Raw genomic sequence first — 20,426 nt, forward strand, 5'->3', positions numbered from 1 at the left:
TGTTTTTTTACAACACAGACCTGAGACGACAGTAGCTGTGTTTCCATTGGCCAGATAATTGTGGAATTTGACATTTTGAAAAATAAGTGCTTAATGGAGACTAAAAAGGAAAAAACCCTCATTTTTCAACAAAAGGTTCTGCCGCTGGTATGAGGGTTTTTGGTCGTATGAAAATTGGTTTATTTTGCAAATCTCCAGTTGACACTTTCTTCCACATTTCACAAGTCACGCGCTCAACAGCCGGATGTTGCTGCTCACGAAGACGACAGGAAGTAGTTGGAGGATGATGGTTTGATTAATTCTTTAGCTTCACCAGCTGCACACATTGGAAAGACACACCAGTTCTGAGTCATTTGAATGCATTGAATCCATAGCTGTCTTGTAAAAACAGGTTAGTTTCCCCAAAACACTGGAGACGTAGCCGCTACCAAGAAGGCGGAGCTTGATGCTCCAAAGCCTGAGTAAAACATCCGCTGACCATATTTGAGCGCTGAAAAAACGGTTTACATCTGTGTGAGCAGACTTATTCACGTGTGACTTTCTTATTTAATGAAAACACTGGATTTGTGAGATTTTCTGCTTTTCTTTGAATCCTGACAAAGATTTCCACACATTTGTAAAGGAAGCTCAGTTAGTGTTGGAATATTCAAAGATAAACCCTGGATGAGTTCCTGTCTTGTTGGGACACTGAACCTCTAATCCTGGAAATGCTCTTCAGGTGACAGAAGGCCGACTTTGTAACTGTCTTTATGTGGCTCTGAAGGTTCAGGTCAGAGGTCATCACTACTTCCAGATTTCTTTAGTTTCCATCTGAAATAACTGAAGCCGTCATAATCTAATGCAGTTCCTTCGAGAGCTGACGTTTTAAAATTTCACTCTTTTCTTGTGCAATAACGATAAATGAATAATTTTTGACATATCGTAGCTTGTTGATCTGTTCAGATGCAGATGTGTGTTTTGGTGCTTTATGTTGGTAAAATGCTGCTTTCCTTTCCGTTCCCGTTTGGCCTGAAACCGTGTTTCAGCTTTAAGGGTGTCGAGTCGATTTCTGGCTCTGGTCTGCGACTCGTTTGGACTTTTTAAAGTCTCCTCTGGTGTTTGGGTTTATTGGCTGACACAGTTGATGTAATCAGGTGGGTGAAGGTGTGATGATGATGATGAAGAACAGGAACGCGTTTCAAAGGAAATGAATCAAACGTGAAGGAACAAAGTGTGCTGCACGGACACGCAGACGTGAGTCATGTTGAATGTAAGCTGAGGGTGAGATCAACACTTAAGCGTTTGTTTTTAAACGTCCATATCATGAAATATTTTGACCATTAAATGTCTGATCAGCTGCTCTGCTACAATCATGTCTACGGATTTGCATCTCGACTCGCTTCAGTGAACGGTGGAGGAGCAGAAAGTTGACCAGAGTTCGTCCGTCTGCTTCCTCCTAAAACCTAAACATATTTTACAAGCAGCGGCGTTCCCATCCAGCTGGTTTGTGTGTCGGAAACAGATTTTTACACGTGATAACTGACCTGTTTTTAGGTTTTACGCGACTGGAGCAAAACGGTTTCAGTCTCTTGAGTCATGCGTAGATTTAGTTTCTGGTTTCTGATGTTGTAATTCATGAAGAAGTGATGATCTCTTAGTTTTTCGTGTGCAGGCTTGCTCAATACGGCTGAACATATTTCATCAAAATATTTTTGCTATTGTGTCTTTTTTTCTTCTTCTTGGTTTGTGTTGCAACTGATCTCAGATTTCCTCTTTTGTTTCAGGGGAAATTTGTTCTGTTTTGTTCAGATTTAGAGGAAATTTAGCAAAATTTGTCCAGTTAAAAAGGAAAAACGGATCATGAAAGCACAACCTTCTGACCTCAAACTTGAATTTGATGAAACTTTGTAAAAAAAATTTAAATGCAACTTTCCCTAACACCTACTTGCTCAATTAGTTTCTTGAGGGGGAAATAATCTTCTAAATGCGTTTTACTTTCCTCTGTTGTTTTTTTTGCCTTTTTTAATGAAGAGATGAAAACATTTGGACTAATTACAACCACCGGACACATTTTCTCACCTTACAAAATCCTGAAACTGATATTTGATAAGTAGAAGTATTTTTATACTAGATGCTCTGAAAACGTAACTCTTTAACCTTTCCTGTTCCTAAAGCGAATAATTTCAGAAAGTGTTTGCCCCTTTGACTTCTTTCCTTATTTTTAATCACCCTCTACATGTTGATTTTGAGAAAATGCAAATAACTATTTATTATAACCATATGAAAATATTACAATACATCTGTTTGCCTGGAGGGGAAACAAAAGAAATGAGCCTTGATCCCCTCCAGGCGGGACTCGCACCTCGGTTTGGGAAATGTTAACATTATGACATAATGTCCACAAAACTTTCCCAGAACTGATCAGAACGTGTAAATGATTTAATAACCTGGAGGTTAGGTGGCTGTTTATGTAAGCCGTCAGAATAAATCACACGTTTTCCATGTCCTCTGATCAGGTTTGTGCTGTTGTTTGCTTCTGGACAGGTGCGGCTCCTGATTTGCACAGTGGTGCAATAAAACCACAACGCAGGTAAAACCATGCAAATGTATGTTAAACAGAAAAAAACTCGCTGCCCTGCAAAACTCTCAGTAACGTCAAGTTAGGAAAAACTCTGTGCACCTCGTAAAATTCACGTTTTTCATGGAGCTTCCTGCGTAAACTGCAGCAGCTTCACCTGCTGACTGCTGCACCTGCTCAGATAAACGTATATTTGAACTGCGGAGCGTTGTTTGCGCTGTCGGACCGCAGAGCGCGTGCAGAACAAAAGGAGAAGCAGAGCTGAAACCCGACGGCCTCGAGGGGAAACCAGGTGCTGCCCAGTCAAAACACGGCCAAGACTGAAGGACGCCGTCAAAATCTCCATCCTGCTTTCACCCAGAGAAGAGAGCCGAGTCTCCAGGATCAAACCATTTTATTTGTAATATCGTCTTATTTTAAATCTGCATTAAGAAAAAAATGTTCCAAGTATGTTCCATCAGAAAAAAGACATCTAAAGATTTCCTAAAGTATTACATTCCTAGCAATAAATGAGTAAATACACCCTGGTCAATGTCAATTTTAAGTTGCAAATACATTTAAAGAGCCTCAGTGAAAACATGTTTATACGTTCTTAACTCTTTGGTGCAAAGAACTGATTAAAAATCAACTGATTACTGCGCGTTTGTGTAAAGACTGCATGAAAACGGCCCTTTATTTACCCTGTGAAAATGACTCAAATAGTCCAAATAGAATTTTTTTTTCTCCTTTTTTCTGGAAAGCTTCTGTTCATCTTAGAAGGGATGGAAACTCCACGTTTGACCTGTTTTGTGTTTCCATTTTGCTCCTAAGTTTGTTGTATCCTAAAGGAAAATAATGAAATTTTAAGATGTCTCACTAACAAGATATTTACATGGAAAACCTTTACAAAAACCTGATATTGTAGCAAAATTCAAGATGCCACATTGACCGACAGATACATTATTGCAACAGAATGTGAAATAAAATGAAAAATCACCACATCCCCGTGGGGGGGTTCTGTTCGTTTAAGTGCTATTTATAAAAATTTAACAAACCGTAGAAGAAAAAAGAAATTAAAGTTGCTTAAAAATCTCTTCTGCTCTTAATGTAACAAATAAGACACTAATGGTAGAACTATAAACAACCAAAAAGCAAGAAGGAGCGCACAGAGCCGCCATGACGCATAACGACGACAACAAAATGAGCAGTGGTGATTTTTGTACTTATTTTATTTATTCACCTGTTAAATTAATTTAAATTAGTACCAATAAGTCTCTCCTTAAGGATGAATAGTTAATAAATGAATTCATGTCTAAATCATTCATAAGTGTTTATTTTGCGTTAAGGCTACCAAATTAGCCAAATCTGTATTTTAATTTGAAGTTGTTGTACTAAACATTTCATTTGTAAGCACAATAATTTGTTTTAGCATTTAGTCTCATTTTCACCCTTAATTAATGCATAATAAGCAGTTATTTATGACTTGCAAAGTGCTTATAGATGAATTAACATATCTACAAACTGTTTAGTAGCCACCTAATAGAGGAGCCTTGTTGCAAAGTGTTACCTTTTTAATTAAATTGAACAGAAACGTATTCTGTCCTGTTTGTCACAGAAAAGAACTGTTCAAAGGAATCAAATCATTTGTGAGTGTCTCATCAATAGTTGGAAGCTTATGGGACTCCTGACCCGTTTTCATTGGTAATGGTACCCAGTACAGTTCTGGTTCTGGTTCTGGACCTGCATGAAGGCAACAAAAGAGCCATAAATTCCTGTCTGCTCGGATAAGAGTGTTTATTTATTTGAACCTTTGACTTAACGCCTCTGTTTCCTGGTTGAAAGCTCGGCGTGTTTATTGGATGTTGTGATTTTTAAAATGAGCCAAACTGATAGTGGAGGCCATCTTCTGTCTTATCTCAGAGATGCTTTATGGCCGATGGACTTTGATTGTTTTTTTGTGAAATTTGTCATTATTTCCAGCTTGCATGCTCTTGTTTTCTTCCGTTTTTGCAGCGTGTGTGTATTTCTGTGAAGCTCCTGATGCAACTCGGCCTCAGTTTGCTGTGCTGACGGCAGCTGGGTGGGAATGAGGCGGCGGCGTTGCTAGGCCGCATGTTGTTTGCAAACACTGAGGCATAAATGTGAAATGGAAGCTGAGTTGGCACCGCAGTGCATGTACTGGATCAGAACCTGTCAGAACATGGCCGGGTATAGACTAATCGGTTTGGCATTTATTGCATTTCAAGAGGATAGAAATGTAAATTATTTTAAGGTACACCAGGACAGAAATGTTCAATATAATGAGACTGAACTGGGAAAAAATTTAATTTACTTCATTTTGTTCATGAATGCAACTACAAACATAAAATGTTCTGTTTCTATTAGAGCTTCTAGATCAAGCCAATCACTGGGTTATCATCCTGAATCATGTTCATTACAGTTTTTCCATAAAATATTCTTAGATGATGAGATTTCAGTCTCCTCAGTTCTGTCTTAGTTGAGCTGTTTTAGGACGTCTTGTCACTTTAAATCCATGTAAGCTGCTGCTGGCCACTCAACATTCACACGCTGCATGAAAATGGCTGCAAACAGATGTGCATTTACACAACTGTACATCTTTGAAAAGCAGACATGGAGCCTCCTGCACAACCAACCAGAATGCAGAAAATGGTTTCTGGATAGTGAGTCAACAACAAAACACTTGTCTTTTCCAGCAGCCATTGTACAGCGCATGCATAAGTAAATCCAGCCGCCCAAACATCCTGGAATGCCATTCGAGTTGCTAGGCAACTGGCATGGCTGGGGTTGCTAGGTTACGGTGCAACGTGACTGAACAACCAGGATGTTTTTGAATCAACTCATTTTCCAGACACCAAAAAACATGAACTTATTGGTTTGTTTTAAAGCATCTTGTCTCTATTCAGAAGCAGTTCAGACCCAAATGGAAACATAAAAATGTGTAAAATGTGAATTTTGCATAATGGGTTTGCTTTATATGAATAGTTGGTTCCCAGGCCTCTGCAGAGCTGAATGATGCATCCGGAGGACTTGGCTGCTTCTGTTGGGTCAAAACGTTTAGCGATCTTCATTTGGCCTGGCATGATAACAAATGTTCCTGGACGATAATTTGCCCCAGATGATGTATTTCCAATAAACGGTAATATTGTTGTTTTTGAGACCATTTTCATGCAACAATATGGTAATGACATAATAATGCTAGTATGCCCTTCCAGAGACCAATAAGCTTAAAATTGTAATGAACATTTAACCCTGGAACCGGAAGACATTTTAATAATTTAAAATAAACAAAAAATGAAATAAAGTGAATTATGAAGTCTCTGTAAATTAAATTGTCCTTCAAGAAAAAGTCTGGTTGAAACCAAAACATGAGACTTAAGTTTTATCATCCAGTTTTTGGTAGAAAAAGATAAATCATGCAAATGGGAGTTATTGATCTCATTTAATTTATCATTTTTATTTATTGCTTATTGGCCTAAACTTCATTGATATTTAGCGTTAGCTGCTTTTCCACTTTGTTTCACAACCTCAAACATTTATTCTGTGCAAAAGTCCCGGTACCAAATAAAGTCCAAATAAAACCATCTTTTCTCTGATAGTTTTTTACTTTATGATAAAATGCAGAAATATTTTATCAAAACTAAAGCAGCTGCATTGTTTGACAGACTTGCTTCTTATTTTCACATTCCCAGCTGCAGCCGTCGCGCCAAAGCGAACGGACCCGTTATGTAACGGCGTGTTAGCTTTAGCGGCTAACTAGGTCGATACGAGTGGAAGAGCTGGATGTTGACATGCTGGCCTAACGAGGGGATCAATGATCGCTGCGGCACAAACGTGACCTCCTGCACGCCAACACAGGCCCAGATCGGCTTCGGCTTAATTGTTTTGGAAAACTGTGCTTTTTACTTTTGAGTAATTTTATTATGAAGTATTTTTACTCTTAGTAAATTTTTTTTTTTTTTTTTTTTTTCTTTTTTTTTACCCAACGAATGAAACATGTTTTAACCAAAGTTTCAGCAGACACACACCCGCAGTGTCGGTTAGTGTCATAAGTTTTTTTTTTTTATTGAAAGAAACTGTTATTTTTTACTTGTATGAATTATTGTCCTTTTCATCCTTAAAGTACCAAACATTTCCACTTAAATTCATATTTTGATCCATCTAATGATGCAGAAAACACAAAGTCTAAGGAGTTTTTTTCACAGCCTTTCAGTCATTATTATTTTCAGCTCTGTTTGTTGCTGGTAGCTGGAAGGCGACAGTATGAGGATTTGTTTACAAGTTTATCTTGCAGATGGAAACGTGATCTGGGAGACTTTTCACCAAACGAGTCCCTGACAGAAGTTTACAGATGTTCCCTCAGGACATGAGAAACAAACAGGCTGAAACTGAACCCAGATGTTCAAGTTTACAGTTATTTACTTTTATATCCGAGGTGATCTGTCTGGAAATGCTGCTGGAGATTTTTCAGATTCTGCAAACCTTAGTTAACCTCTTACTGTAGCCTCTCTGAAGCCTTGATTCAGACTGAACAAGTCGATCTGGACTGAAACAAAGAGTTAAAAAGGTGGAATTAACATGTTGCAGCGTGAAGTCACACATGCAAGGTCCCGCCCTGATTTCTCTGCTGGAGAGCAAAAGCCGCTAGCCGCCACCAACTGCTACTGCTTTTAGCTGTTAAGCTATCAACGTGGCGCGCTAAATCTTAAATGTATTGTTGATTGTATAATAGGAAAAGGGACCGAGTGCTTTGCTGCTAATGGTAAACTCTGTGACAAGTAGATAACAAGATCAGGAAACGGTTTTGGTTTTAAAAATGGTGAGGGAAATGGGTCAGTTATGCTAGCTTGACTTTGACAACCTTAGCATGCAGATGTGCTGCAGAATTCAGTTTTTTTTTTTTAAAGTCGACCTCTCTGACACCGACTCTGACAGATCATCAAATTAACTAATCGACCACCTGCTGTGTAGAGATGATCATCTATGTCATAAACATCAAGCCTGAAAACAGAAAACTTTAACCGACTGAATGTTCTGCTCTTTGTGTGGGAAATGTTTCCGTGTTTTTTTTGTTGTTGTTGGTGTTGAATCCTGATGCGCTAGTGGAGCTGTTGTCAGTTAGTTGCTATGGCAACAGGTCTCTGTATTGCTTAGCTGACACAGAGAGCGAGGAAAAAAATATATATTTTGTTAGCTACTCCAGTAAGGTTATAATGAACTGCAATAATAACACTTGTACGGTTTAAGCTAATTATAAATTATGCTAATGCTAACGGGTATGTTATGTTGGTGTGGGGGGCCCCAGATGAAAATCAGCTAAGGGCCTCAAAGAGGCTTTGGCCGGCCCTGCGATGAATGGCTTCAGCCTAGATATAACTAAATGCAGAAAAGATAAAGGGGGTTTGAATATTTTAGCAAAACAAAAGTTTCATCAATTTTTTTTAACCTTTTTAACATCTGAACCCAGAAGAGATGAAACATCTCAAAGTTTTTTACTCGCATATTTCACACAAAGGAATGTTTGATTTTTGCGCAACAAGAGCAAAGAGGGAGTGTCTGCCTCTTTCTTTTTTCTCTTTTCTTTCCTCTCTTTTTTCTCAATTTATCTCTCTCTCTCTCTGTCTCTCTTTCTCTCTCTCTCTCCCTCCCCTCTCTCTCTCTCTCTGATTAGGTAAATGGTTGAGTAAACTCTGCGGCGTAGTGACTGAGTGTGATTACCTGCTGCTCCTCTCAGTCGCCTCCCTCTCTGGGAGTGTACATATCCTGCTCACTCCCTTTGCTTGTTCACACATGCACTCTGCCTCCCGCTGCACACACACACACCCACACACACACTGACCTTCTCTCCTGGTTTTAACCCGGACTAACGGAGGAGTTTGGACTGGAGAGTCTGAGTTTTTGGCAGCAGCGTCGATCCGTTAGCCGAGCCGCTGCCAGCCGTTTTGTTTTTTTTTTGATTTTGCTGTTTGGACAACCGGAGTGAGGTTTTCTGACCTCAGGACGCGCCGCTGCTTCTCGGACGCTGACGACTCGCTCAGCAGGGTGAGTCCTGCAGGACATTCATCTTTCACTCTTCAGACCTTTTTAGCCCCAGTCTCAGTTTTTATTTATTTTCCCTCAGGATTCAAACTTTAGAGCATGTCTGAAATGAGCTGAAGGCTTTGTTTTTCTTTGTTTTTTTAGATTTAACTTCTGTTTTTTATGACTAAACAGTGTTAATATGAAGAGCAGAGTAAATGAGCTCACGATCAAACAACTTGATAAAGTCTGTGGGTGTTTGCTTCACTGCAAAAACACATTTTGGTCTAGTTTCCACTGCAGATATCTTGGTAAATTTGAAATAAAATCAGACTGAATTACAAGTAACTTTTCAGCAAGATATAGGAACTTAAGTCATTAATTCCTTAATACTGATGAAAAAGTGACAGATTATTTCACTTAACATGGGAAAATTGTCAGATGTTAAATAATCTGCCAACTGATCTAGTACTTCATCAGTTTTAATGAATTATTGGCTTAAAACAAGTTCATATGTTGCTGAAAGGTTTGTAAGTTAATTTTAAGTGTACTAAGATATTTGCACTAGAAGCTGAACTAAAATTACTTGCTGTAATTTTGTGTTTTTGCAGTGTTCAAAATGCAGGCGGTGGTTTGGACGAGGTGTGCACCGATTTATCAGCCAGCTGATTTATCGGCGCAGATTTCTTTAGGAGATTGTTGATTGGCCGATTCTTACAGATGAAGCAGATCTTATCTACCTCAGCAAAGATCCTCTTCTGCTCTGCCTGTTTGGGAGGTTTGACTGATGGACCGGCCCATCAGTTCATGTTTGACCCGGCTGTTAACAACTCAGCAACTTTCCTGCTATGTTTAGCAATAAAAAAAGTCGTTATTGACCAAAATCGGCTTTTTAAAGATTTGTGATCAGCAATCAGCCAGAAAACTGAAATCGGTGCATCCCTGGTTTGAACTGCTGTCATTTTTTCGTGGTCAAGAATTGGCTAATTTCTCCAACTCGCCTCCATCTGTTGTCGGGTGTCTGAGTTTTTTTTTTTTTTTTCACGTCTTGTCGACTTGCGGTAAAGCAGCTTCAGTGGAATCGCTTTCATAAACATCAGTGATGAGATTCAGCAGCTAATGGCCTGAAAGCTTGTGCAGAGTCGGCTAATGGAGGAGTGAACTCATGATCTGCACTTCAGACCTTTAAGATCCAGAGACGTTTATACCTTCAGTCTTGCTGAATAAAACACGTTTAGAATTGCTGCTATCTGACCTGTTAAAAAAAGATAAATGTTTCATTTTTCAGCTTTAAAATAAAGAGAAGCATGCAACTTTTGCAGAAAGATGGTGTATACCTTTTCTTTTGAGATATTATTTGTGGAAAATGATGAAAACCTGTTTTTGTTGAAGGTTTGTTTTTTAATATTTGGTTTTTTATCTTTTTAGTTGAGCCGTTGCGTAAAATCCAGAAAACGACAGTTTGTGAATGATTTCTAAATCCTCGTTCTCCTCCGTTAATTAGATTTATTTTTTTAATCCCAATCACAACGCATCTGATTCCTGAAGATTCCTGCTTTCTGATTTGCAAAAAATTTATTTTAATTTAGCTCTGATTTCAATGTCACAGAAAGTCCAGCTGTCACTGAAGTTTTCATATGTAGGGCTGCTCCTCCTCCACATGTTGCTGAGCACTGCAGGTCCGCTAAACTAAAAGATTACAATTGCAAGTAGCTGACTGCAGGCTGTACCAGAGCAGACAGCCCAACTAAGTCATCTTTAGACTCCCAGAAAGGCAGATCTTTTGTTCCATCAGAAATAGAAAAGCATTTTGTTCTAATATTTGAATAAGTTAAGAAATATGACCAAATAAGGCAAAGATTTAAATATTTTTTTACATTATAGAAAAATAGTGATATTGTGAAAGTAATGACAAAGAAGCAATGTTACCAGAAGAAAGACATAAAAATACAAGAAAGAAATCTTTGACAGTTAATATCTGACACGTGTTATTTTGACTTACTTTGATACTTTATTCTTGCAATATTGCAACTAATTTCCATGTATAATCACGATTTGTCTGGTATTATGACTTCATCTCGTAGAATAACGACTTTATTCTTTTACATTTCAACTTACTGTCATACAGCTTTATTATCGTATTTTTATAACTCTGTTCTCGTATTATTACAACTTTATTTTCATATTTATTCATGAATTATGATTTTATTGTCATAATTTAATTATCTTTTCTTAACTGGGCCCTAAAACTCTGTTGTAAAAAATGATTCTCTTCCCCCTGAAGTGTTGGTCAAACATGGTGCTAACGTTGAGTGGGCCGATTTCCACGTCACTCAGGACGTGAATAACGAGTCGCTACTGTGCTACAAGCTGCTGGGAGTAAAACAGTCACTGGCGATTTCAAACATTCATAGGCGTGTTTCTTTGAGTTGGATAAGAGAAGTGGAGCAATTTAAAAATGTTCTCAGTTTCCTGAAAACAGATGTTTGCAGATGGTGGATGAGGGTTAAAACGTGTTGAAAAGGTGGAGATGTGTTAATCGAACTTAAATCAAAGCTTGAAACCAGGAAGTTTGTTCCCTGCTGTGCGCCCACTCAGATGCTCCACGCCCCGTCCAGCAGACGGCTGCGCTCGCTAATCATTACCCGGCTTTGTCTCGTCATTAAATCACTCTGCAGTAAAACAGCCAGAATAAAATTTGTCATGAGCCAACCTGAAGAAGTGGAGCATAAATACAGGAAGCCTGAGCGTGGAGTTAATCTGCGTTTCCAGGGTTTTATTGAAACAGAAAGTGGGATTTCTGCGTTTGTTTTGTGCATGACTGAGCTTTAAGATGTTTTCTGTCAGGTACATGCAGACGTTTATCCCGTCTCATCCCCTCAAACGTGTTCCCTGCTGTAATGAAGCAGCCTGGGATTATCGCCTGTTATCCTATTACCGCTCAGTTTGTAAGCTGTCAGGTGTGGACGACATCAGGCAGCGGCAGCCATTCATACCTGTGTGCAGATATGCCACGACATGCGTTCACACCTGTGCATTCCTCGTCTTGGATTTCAGCCTGAGAGTTGGGAAAACATCCCACCTCCAGTCAAGAGAGGCACAGCCTTGAACATTTCTGCCAAAAACTTGGGAAAACTGAGGAAAAAAACAAGGAAGTTTGTGAGCTTGAAAAGTTTGAAATTTGCTAGAAAAATTCCGAAGATTTTGAGATTAATCTCTAAGTTTTCCAGAGAAACGAGGAGATTTCTGATTTTGAAAAGTTGAAAATTTACAAGGTTAATCTCAGGAATTTTGAGATTATTCATGGAAATATGAATTCAAAAAGTCAAAAATGTGCTAGAAAAAAATATTTTGAGATTAATCTCAGAAATGTCTTTTTTTTCTAGATCATTAGTTTGAAAATTAAAAAAGGTGTGAGAAAAAAAAACTTAAATTTTTTACTTTATTCTAGAAAAATGAGTAAGTTTTCTCCTCTTGTTTCTCTAACGGCTCTAATACGGCATCGTAACATGGCTCCCGTCACGAGTGTCGGGAACGTTTCCTGCTGTATTGACAGATTGATGCTGTTTGGACTTTGGTTTTAAAGGTTTGGATTGTACTTCCAGATCTGCGACAGACCAGAATAGAAAAAGTCCAGCAGTAGTCTAGACAGGTAGAGAGAGGAGTGTCGGCCAATGTGACTTACAGTCATATTTAAATCCGTAGGTGAGGCAGAGGTGAGTACGTACAGCTGCTTTATAGTGCCGAGTCATTACTTTGAACAGGCAGTATGTTAGGAGTTTGGTTATCAACCCTGAGCACCATTATAGAAGCTGGAGTTGCTATTTAATTGGGATTAATGACGTATTTTTGAATTAAATAGTTTTGTCCATTTACTGCATTTTGTTCTAGATGGAAAGATATCAGCAATGACTTTAAGGAAGATTTATTTACAAGAGGAGAAACATTTCATGGCTCCTGGTTGATGAGCTTTCTGGGTGTGAAAGTCCCATAAAGTTTAGTCCAAGATCAGAGGAAAGACGGTAAAAAAACCAAAAACATCTCAGATCCTCATTTAGCTAATTTAGCTTGAGTTCAAGATTACAGAAACCCTGTTTAGGTTTGTCAAAACTTCTACAACAATGTTCTTTTTCTGAGGCAGATGAAAGTAGAGACTTGATTCAATTCAAAGACTCTTTATTTACCCAAAAAGGAAATTAAATTCAGTCGCCATAGATGGTGATGCTAAGGGCATGAAGGATCTCCAGTAACGGTCAGTGTTGCAGTGAATCTCAAGAAGCCTCTGACTGAAGACTGTTGCCATAAGACAACCGTCATGCTAACATGCTAACAGCTCGATATCCAGGCAGCAGAGATGATATTCTGCAGATGTCCTTTCTTTACGCCTGTACTTTATTAACCAAGTCTGGAAAATGATTGTAAGTCCTGAAGAAATCCCGATGGAGACCTCTTTCACAGATTTTAGGAACGTTTCGGTAAAATCAGTTTGTTTTAAAATATTTTTGCACCATTCTGTAAATCCAATCTGGGTTTTCAGTTCAGTTTTACGACTGCATGCTGTGGTTTTTTTACGACTAAAATACATTTTCCTCCGGCAGAACGGACGGCGTCTCCGTTTCTTCAGAGAAACTCTTGGGAATAAAACAAATTTCCTGCTGTCACCGAGCGCGCCTCGCCGGCGTTTGATCAGCAAGACGTCGGTGTATAAATAGGCAGGACGGCGTTTGGGTCGTCAGCAGGCCGCCGTGGACCTGCAGCTGCCAATGGGCTGATTACGATCAGCTGCTGCTGCTGTAAGCCTCAGCAGGACATGACTGCTGATTAGAGCAGATCTGACCCGAAGCAGCAAGCTGAGCGTTTATCTGACACGGATCATCAGATGGAGCCGTCCAGAACAGACACCAGAGATGCTAAATGGTTAGCTTAGCTTCAGTGTTGATTCAGGGTTTGTTAGTTGGGCTGGAGTGCAGCAGGTGGAAATGTTTGATCCTTTCATGATTTTTCTGCCTGATATTTTCTTTTATCCTCCAAAGTTGAGTTGAAGTTGTTACTTTATTGATTAATAATCTAGTTAATCTGTTTACAGCAGATTATAGGCTAATGAAGCTCCATACGTTTACATAAGATGATGAAGGATTTCTGTAGAGTTTTCCCTTATTCTCTCCATCCAACGGTTGGATGGACAGAATTTGGTTGTTTGTCTGTTCATCCATCCATTTATCTGTTCATCCATCCACCTGGTTGTTTATCCTTCCTTCCATCCATCCATCTGGTCATCCATTCAGTTATTCCATCTATATGTCTATTTGGTTGATGGATCGGTCTGCTTTAACTCATCTGTTGGACAGTAAGCTTCATTTCTGTGCATTTACTATTTTAAATAATGAGGATTTTCTTGCCAAATTGTCTGTATTTCTGCAATTAAAAAAAAAGGTCAAAAAAGCTCTCAGATCAGCATCTGTACAAGCTGAAAGCTGTTTGTATTCCAGCGCTGTGCATGCTGAGGGGAACAGAGACGCCACACCCATCAAAAACAAAGACGTGGATCACTTTTAACAATTTAATTTCATTCTGTCAACACAACAGCTGCTCATCCGTTGAGCTTAGCAGCCATTTCACGCCTGAATTAAAGGAAAAGAACTCAGAAAGACCGGGAGAAGAATCCATCAGAACAACTTCAGAGGATTACAAGATTACCAAAATGTAGAGAAAAGAGATTATTTTAGACTTTTGGATCAAACTAAATGTGATAATAATGTTACTTAAGCTTTTCTTTTATAAAACCAAGCCAGATTCATAACTCTCATGAGATCAAAAATGTTTGCTGCTGTTTTATCCGTTTGTCGGCGCTGCCGGTCCGGTTGTGTTAAAGAGCGTTCTTGTGCAGCTCTCTGTCAGCTATGGAGGCGCAGCGTTAGCGGTTAGCTCGTTTTGACGCCCTCCGGCCCGGATGAGAGATTGGAAGCGTAAACTGAGACATGAAGTCACGGCTGTGTCTCTTTTCCTTTAGCTGGACTCGTCCTGTCAGCACCACCAGCATCAGGCTAACCTTTATTTATTTGGCCATCATCATCATCAGAGCTACTCATTAGAATTAGGTCATTGTTTTATGTTGGATCTGTCTGGAAACAGAAAGTTGTGATGAGATCACACCTTGTGCCGACAGTTTTTCCTGCAGGTTGTTTTTTTTTTAGCTGTAGCATCTCGTTAACGTCGGCCTCCACCCTTTATTCATAAGTAATGAGCTTCAGCAGGAGGCAGAGCAGACATGCCGGCTGGCCGAGGCTCGTCCCGGTGGACCGCAGCCTCTTATCTCTCTCTGTAACGACATATGCATCGACCAGCAAGACGAGGAAATGGGCTAAAAAGAGCCTCAGGATTCAGGAAGGCTTTTTCTGCCATCATGGGTCAAGTGCTGAGTTATTTGTTCGATCGCAGATGATCTGAAGTAAAACAAAGATTACCCAAAAATTTATACATTTTTAGAATTATTTGTAATTCAAATTACTTTATTTAAAAATATTTTTTAAATATTTCAGATTATTTTATATTTAAAATTAGTTGAAGAAATTAAATGATTTTAAATCATTTTAATTGGTATTGCAATATTTTGGTAATATGAAAACGATATCCGTATCGGTCCTGATATTGGAAAAATTCTTGATCGGGTTTTGGTTCTGACCCATAAGTCAGTCTATTTCTGTGCTTTCTTATTTATTTTACATTATATTTAGGATTCCTAATTCTTTTTTCTGAACCATTTAAATTTGTTGCAGTTTATTTTACCAACTAGTCAACCTGTTATTTCCGACGGCGTCTTTATTCATCCTAATTGCTCTGACTGAACTGATTAGTTGTTTTTTAACATGTTTAGTAAATGCATAGTAAACCAATGTTAAGATTTAATCAATAAAACTGATTTATCACTCAGATGTACTTATTTTTGTTCAGCTCCTGAACATTTTCATTCTTTACTGATGTAATTGACTAAACAAACTATCAGAAAAGTGATTTAACTCTGTTAAATTGAATCCTTTATTTAGAGTTGAGTATTTTCCTAAATTCCATTTAAAGCAATAAATTATCCATCATCTATTGTCAGAATTTCTTAGTAAGAGTTCAAACTTTAACAAATGGCATGTTTGAGTTTGTGGTGAATGTCTTTGTAGACTCGTGGTTTATGTGGCGGTGAAGCAGACGTAGCATCGTTTCTCCTTCTCTGACCTCCATGTTTCTCCCTCCTCCTCCTCCTCTTCCTCCTCTCAGATGACATGGCGTCCTCAGTACCGCAGCTCCAAGTTTCGCCACGTGTTCGGGAAAGCTGCCACTAAGGAGAACTGCTTCGATGGCGTGCCGATCACACGCAGCGTCCAGGACAACCACTTCTGCGCCGTCAACCCTCGCTTCGTTGCCATCATCACGGAGTGCGCCGGGGGCGGAGCCTTCCTGGTCCTGTCGGTCAGCCATGTGAGTTTGCACCGATTTAGCAGGGAAGACACTGAGGGGACGACTGCTGCACCTCTCCTGCTTTATAAATTCATGAACAGTTCAGATGGGAGCTGAATAAATGGAACCAGAGCGAAGTCGATGCGAGTTTAATAATTACAAAGGACTGTCCATAAAAATCGGAGATGAAAAAGCTGGAAGCATCTGTGTGATTGGCATCTGTACAAGTCAGGCAACACGATTAATTTAATCTCAGTATTGATGCAGCCGTTCAATAAATGCTTGAGGTTTGTTTGAGAATAAATTTTAGTCAAGTACTCGAGAAAGATGGTCTTTATGGCAGAGTGGATGGAGATAGTTGGGTTTTAACTGGTTGCATTTACTCAAGTTGCCTTTTTATGAAAAATTACTTTTATTAGCATTTTTACCGTGCTCTGCTTATTACCTTTACTTGAGTAATGTTATTGTGAAGTGTCACTGCTCTTACTTGAGTAATATTTCTGGATTCTCTTCCTACTTTAAGTAACTTCACTGAATCAAGAACAAACATATTTTGACCAAAAATTCACAAGACACAAACACATTCTGTAGTTTATTTAAAATAAGGTTTTTATTGAAAGAAACTGATTTGGAAAATCTTTCTGATTTTGTCATTTATTTATGTGAATTATTTTCATTTTGGTCTTTTAAAAAGACCAAAATGACAAAAATCCCGACTCTGGTTGTTTCTGGATGACACTGGGAGAAGGATTCTTTAAATAATCGATTATCGGTCTCATACCGTACCATTATGACATGGTGACAGTTTAAAGAAAAATGTTTTTATGAAATTATATACCACAGCTTTAAAGAGACTCTTTATGTGACATTAGTCCTCCCCTCGTGACATTTCAGTGTCACAATTTATCGATTTCTGCTCAAAAATGTGGAAAAACCATAAAAGTTTCTTGCTGTGGTTTTATTCCACAGTTTCCTGTCGTAGCTGGAGGGCTATGGAGTTAAAACGGTGTGAATTTTTAGTCATAAACTAAATCCCCGTTTTGTGGTGAGATATTTTATGATCAGTTTGATCAGCATTTTTATCGACGACTCCTCGTTCTTGCAGGTTAGAATGTGGCCCCTTTGGCACTTTTTTCCCAGCAAGATTCATCATTCATTATCACAAAATATCAAGGAAAAAAAACCTGAGGTGACTGGGGGAATTTTGTGTTCATCTCCAGATTAGAGGGATTTATGGTGCTGAGCTCTTCTTTCCTTCTTCCTGAGAGTTTGCACCAGCCTCCTGGCACGGCTCACGGTTGCATAGGAGCTCAGGAATGACTTATCTCATTTCTCGACCCTCCCTTGTGTCTCGAGGAGGGGAAACTTTCTCTCTTCACCATCCCACCGCTGCGTGCAATCAGTCTGCAGATAGAAACAAACATGTAAGCCACATGAACTGGTGGTCTGAAGGCTGACTCTACCTGCAGGCCTGGGGTCCAGGGAACGCTCTGTTCCCACATGAATACCATTTTTAGACTCAGTTTGATCTGATATGAAGGGAGATGTCAAAAAGTTTTGATTTGGTGTCAAAACAGGAATCCATGAATCCATCTCCATTTTCCCTGTGCATCAGGCTGACTGGCTTTTCAGTCATAATTATCTTAATGTTTTCAATTTTCATTTCTGCCAAAAGGATTTTTGCTGATTTATGTGGAATGAGGCAGCAGGAAGCCGTGTTGCGTGTCTGGATCCGTCAGGTCTGGTGAAGTCTAATAAATGCCTTGCAGGGACATTAATCTGAGCAATGCTGCATGGAGCTTACAATAAAAAAAATACCTGGCAGATGTTTGAGAGTTGGAAAGGAGTTTTTTCTTTTACCTGCGCTTACCTCCAAACCAAACCGTACATCTGTGTCAACATGTCTGGATTTCTCTGGAGGTGCAAACGTCGTTAGGTCGCCTTCTGTGGAAAAACTGGCTGGATTTGGTAACATCATCCAAAACTGGCCATTTATTACCAAATGTCATGAATACAGGTTAGCTGCTTTGACTTTGAATTGTTTCTGAATTTAAACTAATTTGCCAAATCAAACTTTGCAAACCAGATCAGATTCTCAGTGGCCGATACAGATGTCAGGTGTTTCTTCTGTTTAACAGAAACTTGTGTGTAAAATTTGTTTTATTGCCACAACTATGTGAAATAATCAAACATTTTTAAAAGGGAAATCACCATATTTGAGTTGGTCATTTCGTTAAAAATTAAGTTGCATATTTTCAGATTGGACCTTGGTGTGAAATGATTCAGATAGCAGATCGGAGCTCAGCGTTTCAGTCGGTGGCATCCAGTCTCTGGCTTTGCAGCAATCTCTCCTCCAAAAACCAAGAATTACAGGAATCTTATGACTCTTGTTGTTTTTCATAGATGGAGGGAATTCCAGTTTTTGTGAATTTCATGAACAGAAATTAGTTTCTTACAGTATTTGACTTGAAGATGAATAATCGAAGCCAATCAAGGACAGATTTACCAAAACTGAAGGCTGACAAATTGAGATTCATCCAATTCCAGCTGTCTTTTCTTTTTTTCATTTAATCAATGAAGTTTATTTGTTTAGCACATTTCAGCACCAAGGCAGTTCAAAGTCCTTTACATCATAGAAATATGAAGTCATAAAAGCAACATGCAGTCAGCAATTAAGCAACCATTAACAAACATCACATTTTGTCATCATCTAGATATATTTTCTGATGGTATATGAACAGGGTAGGCAAGTATAAGCTCTGGCTTCAGCCTACTCCTTTTCTGCTAAATTATGGGTTTGTTTGTTGCTTTTTGTTTCCTGTGTTGACAATTTACCAAAATGAAGTGAAGTGAAAATGATCAATACACATCAGATTTGCTGATCAATGTTCCATTTATTATGACTCAGAAGAAACAGGCGAGTTTTTAGCTTTGATTTGAAGGAGCTCAGTGTTTCGGACGTTTTGCAGGTTTCTGGAAGTTTGTTCCAGGTTTGTGGTGCATAGAAACTGATTGCCCAAGCTAATTATCATTTTCCTGCTCATAAATGGATTTTCTCTGCTAAATCTTCCCGAAACCTGAAACGCAACATTACATGGAACCATGAAGTATCACTGAAGTGACCCGAGACTTGAGTCGGACTCTTTTGGGTAAGACGTAATCGGTTCAAGTCTTGCCTAAAGAACAGGGCTCTGTTGTGTCAACAGATAACTTTGGAGCGGACAGAAGTCATATGGGTTCCCCTGACCCTCCTCTTTAAAATCCTTAAAAATCCTCATGTTCCTGCGCCTGCCATAGGACTGACTGTCATATTACGTAGCTCTACGTTACAAAGCCACCAGATGATTCTGAACCTAATCTAAACATTAACAGATGCTTGGAATGTGTGGATGTGCCATGACTTTCATTAGCTGAATAGAAATTTAAGGACGATCAGAAACGGCTAAAACGTCTGACACTGTTGCAGCTTCGTGGAGCAGGAAGTGGCTGAGCAGATTAGTTTACGTTACACAGGCTCACATGGAAATCAGCCCTGTTCTGTGCTTTGCATTGTGGGACTTTATTAGCTCTTGTTACCTTTGGACACAAACACTCAGACTCCTGATTGCTGCTTATCCATCAAGGATATTATTGATTTTCTTCACAAGAGAGTAAATCACGATCGTTTCCAGACTGGCGGGGTGCTTTTGTTTGTGTTTTGCCAGACAGGTAAAGTGGACCCTCACCACCCTCGAGTGTCGGGCCACAGAGGAAATGTTCTGGACATCAAATGGAATCCTTTCAACGATTACTGCATCGCCTCCTGCTCCGAGGACACCACGGTGCGCGAACAGGCCTAGTCCAATCATACCCATATGTCTGGGAAACCAGCTGGATCTTTATGCAATTTGGCTTTTCATCCACGCTCTGTTTAATATCAGAGCTGCTCATGTTATACTTGGTTGTAAAATCACAGGTGTTTATACTTGAACACCTGTGATTTTATTTTGTATATAGACTTTAATTTTAGTAGGCATTCTCTTAAAAAAAGAGATGAATTTTACAAAAAGTTAGAACTAATGCACAATAAATAACTTGTATGGCGAGCAACTCTGAAATTCAATGCCAGCTGATGTTATATTTAATGATAGTGGAAAAATTTTAAAGAAGGGGTAAAACTATGTTTTAGTAAAGTGCGAACAATGTAAGCTGGTTGTGTTTCACCATAAACATTAGTTGCAGCTTGAGGTTCAGAAAAAAATCGATCGTATAGATCAGGGGTGTCCAAAGTCGGTCCTGGAGGGCCAGCATCCTGCATGTTTTAGTTCTCTCCCTAGTGGTTGTAACAACCTCCTCATCAAGTCAGTGTTCTGCTTAGTCCTTCTGATGAGCCATCATTTGATGCAGGTGTGTAAAACCAGGGAGATCC

The 20,426-nt window shown here is 39.1% G+C and overlaps 1 protein-coding gene across 2 annotated transcripts in view; it reads left to right on the plus strand.

Annotated features, from left to right (window-relative positions):
• Positions 1 to 20,426, plus strand: part of coro2aa (coronin 2Aa) — a 50,468-nt gene that overhangs the window by 20,468 nt on the left and 9,574 nt on the right. Inside the window, exons 1-3 of one of the 2 annotated variants that reach the window (XM_015019064.1) lie at positions 8,323 to 8,596; positions 15,839 to 16,039; positions 19,723 to 19,839. In XM_015019064.1, coding sequence (XP_014874550.1) covers positions 15,839 to 16,039; positions 19,723 to 19,839 — 318 coding nt within the window. In that variant the 5' untranslated portion in view covers positions 8,323 to 8,596. Of the gene's footprint in view, positions 1 to 8,322; positions 8,597 to 15,838; positions 16,040 to 19,722; positions 19,840 to 20,426 lie in introns of those variants that run through there. The other variant, XM_015019063.1, reaches the window with a different exon arrangement.

The sequence above is a fragment of the Poecilia latipinna genome, unplaced genomic scaffold, assembly GCF_001443285.1.
Source record: "Poecilia latipinna isolate Pla-1442-1.1 unplaced genomic scaffold, P_latipinna-1.0 Scaffold2367, whole genome shotgun sequence".
NCBI classification, from domain to species: domain Eukaryota; kingdom Metazoa; phylum Chordata; class Actinopteri; order Cyprinodontiformes; family Poeciliidae; genus Poecilia; species Poecilia latipinna.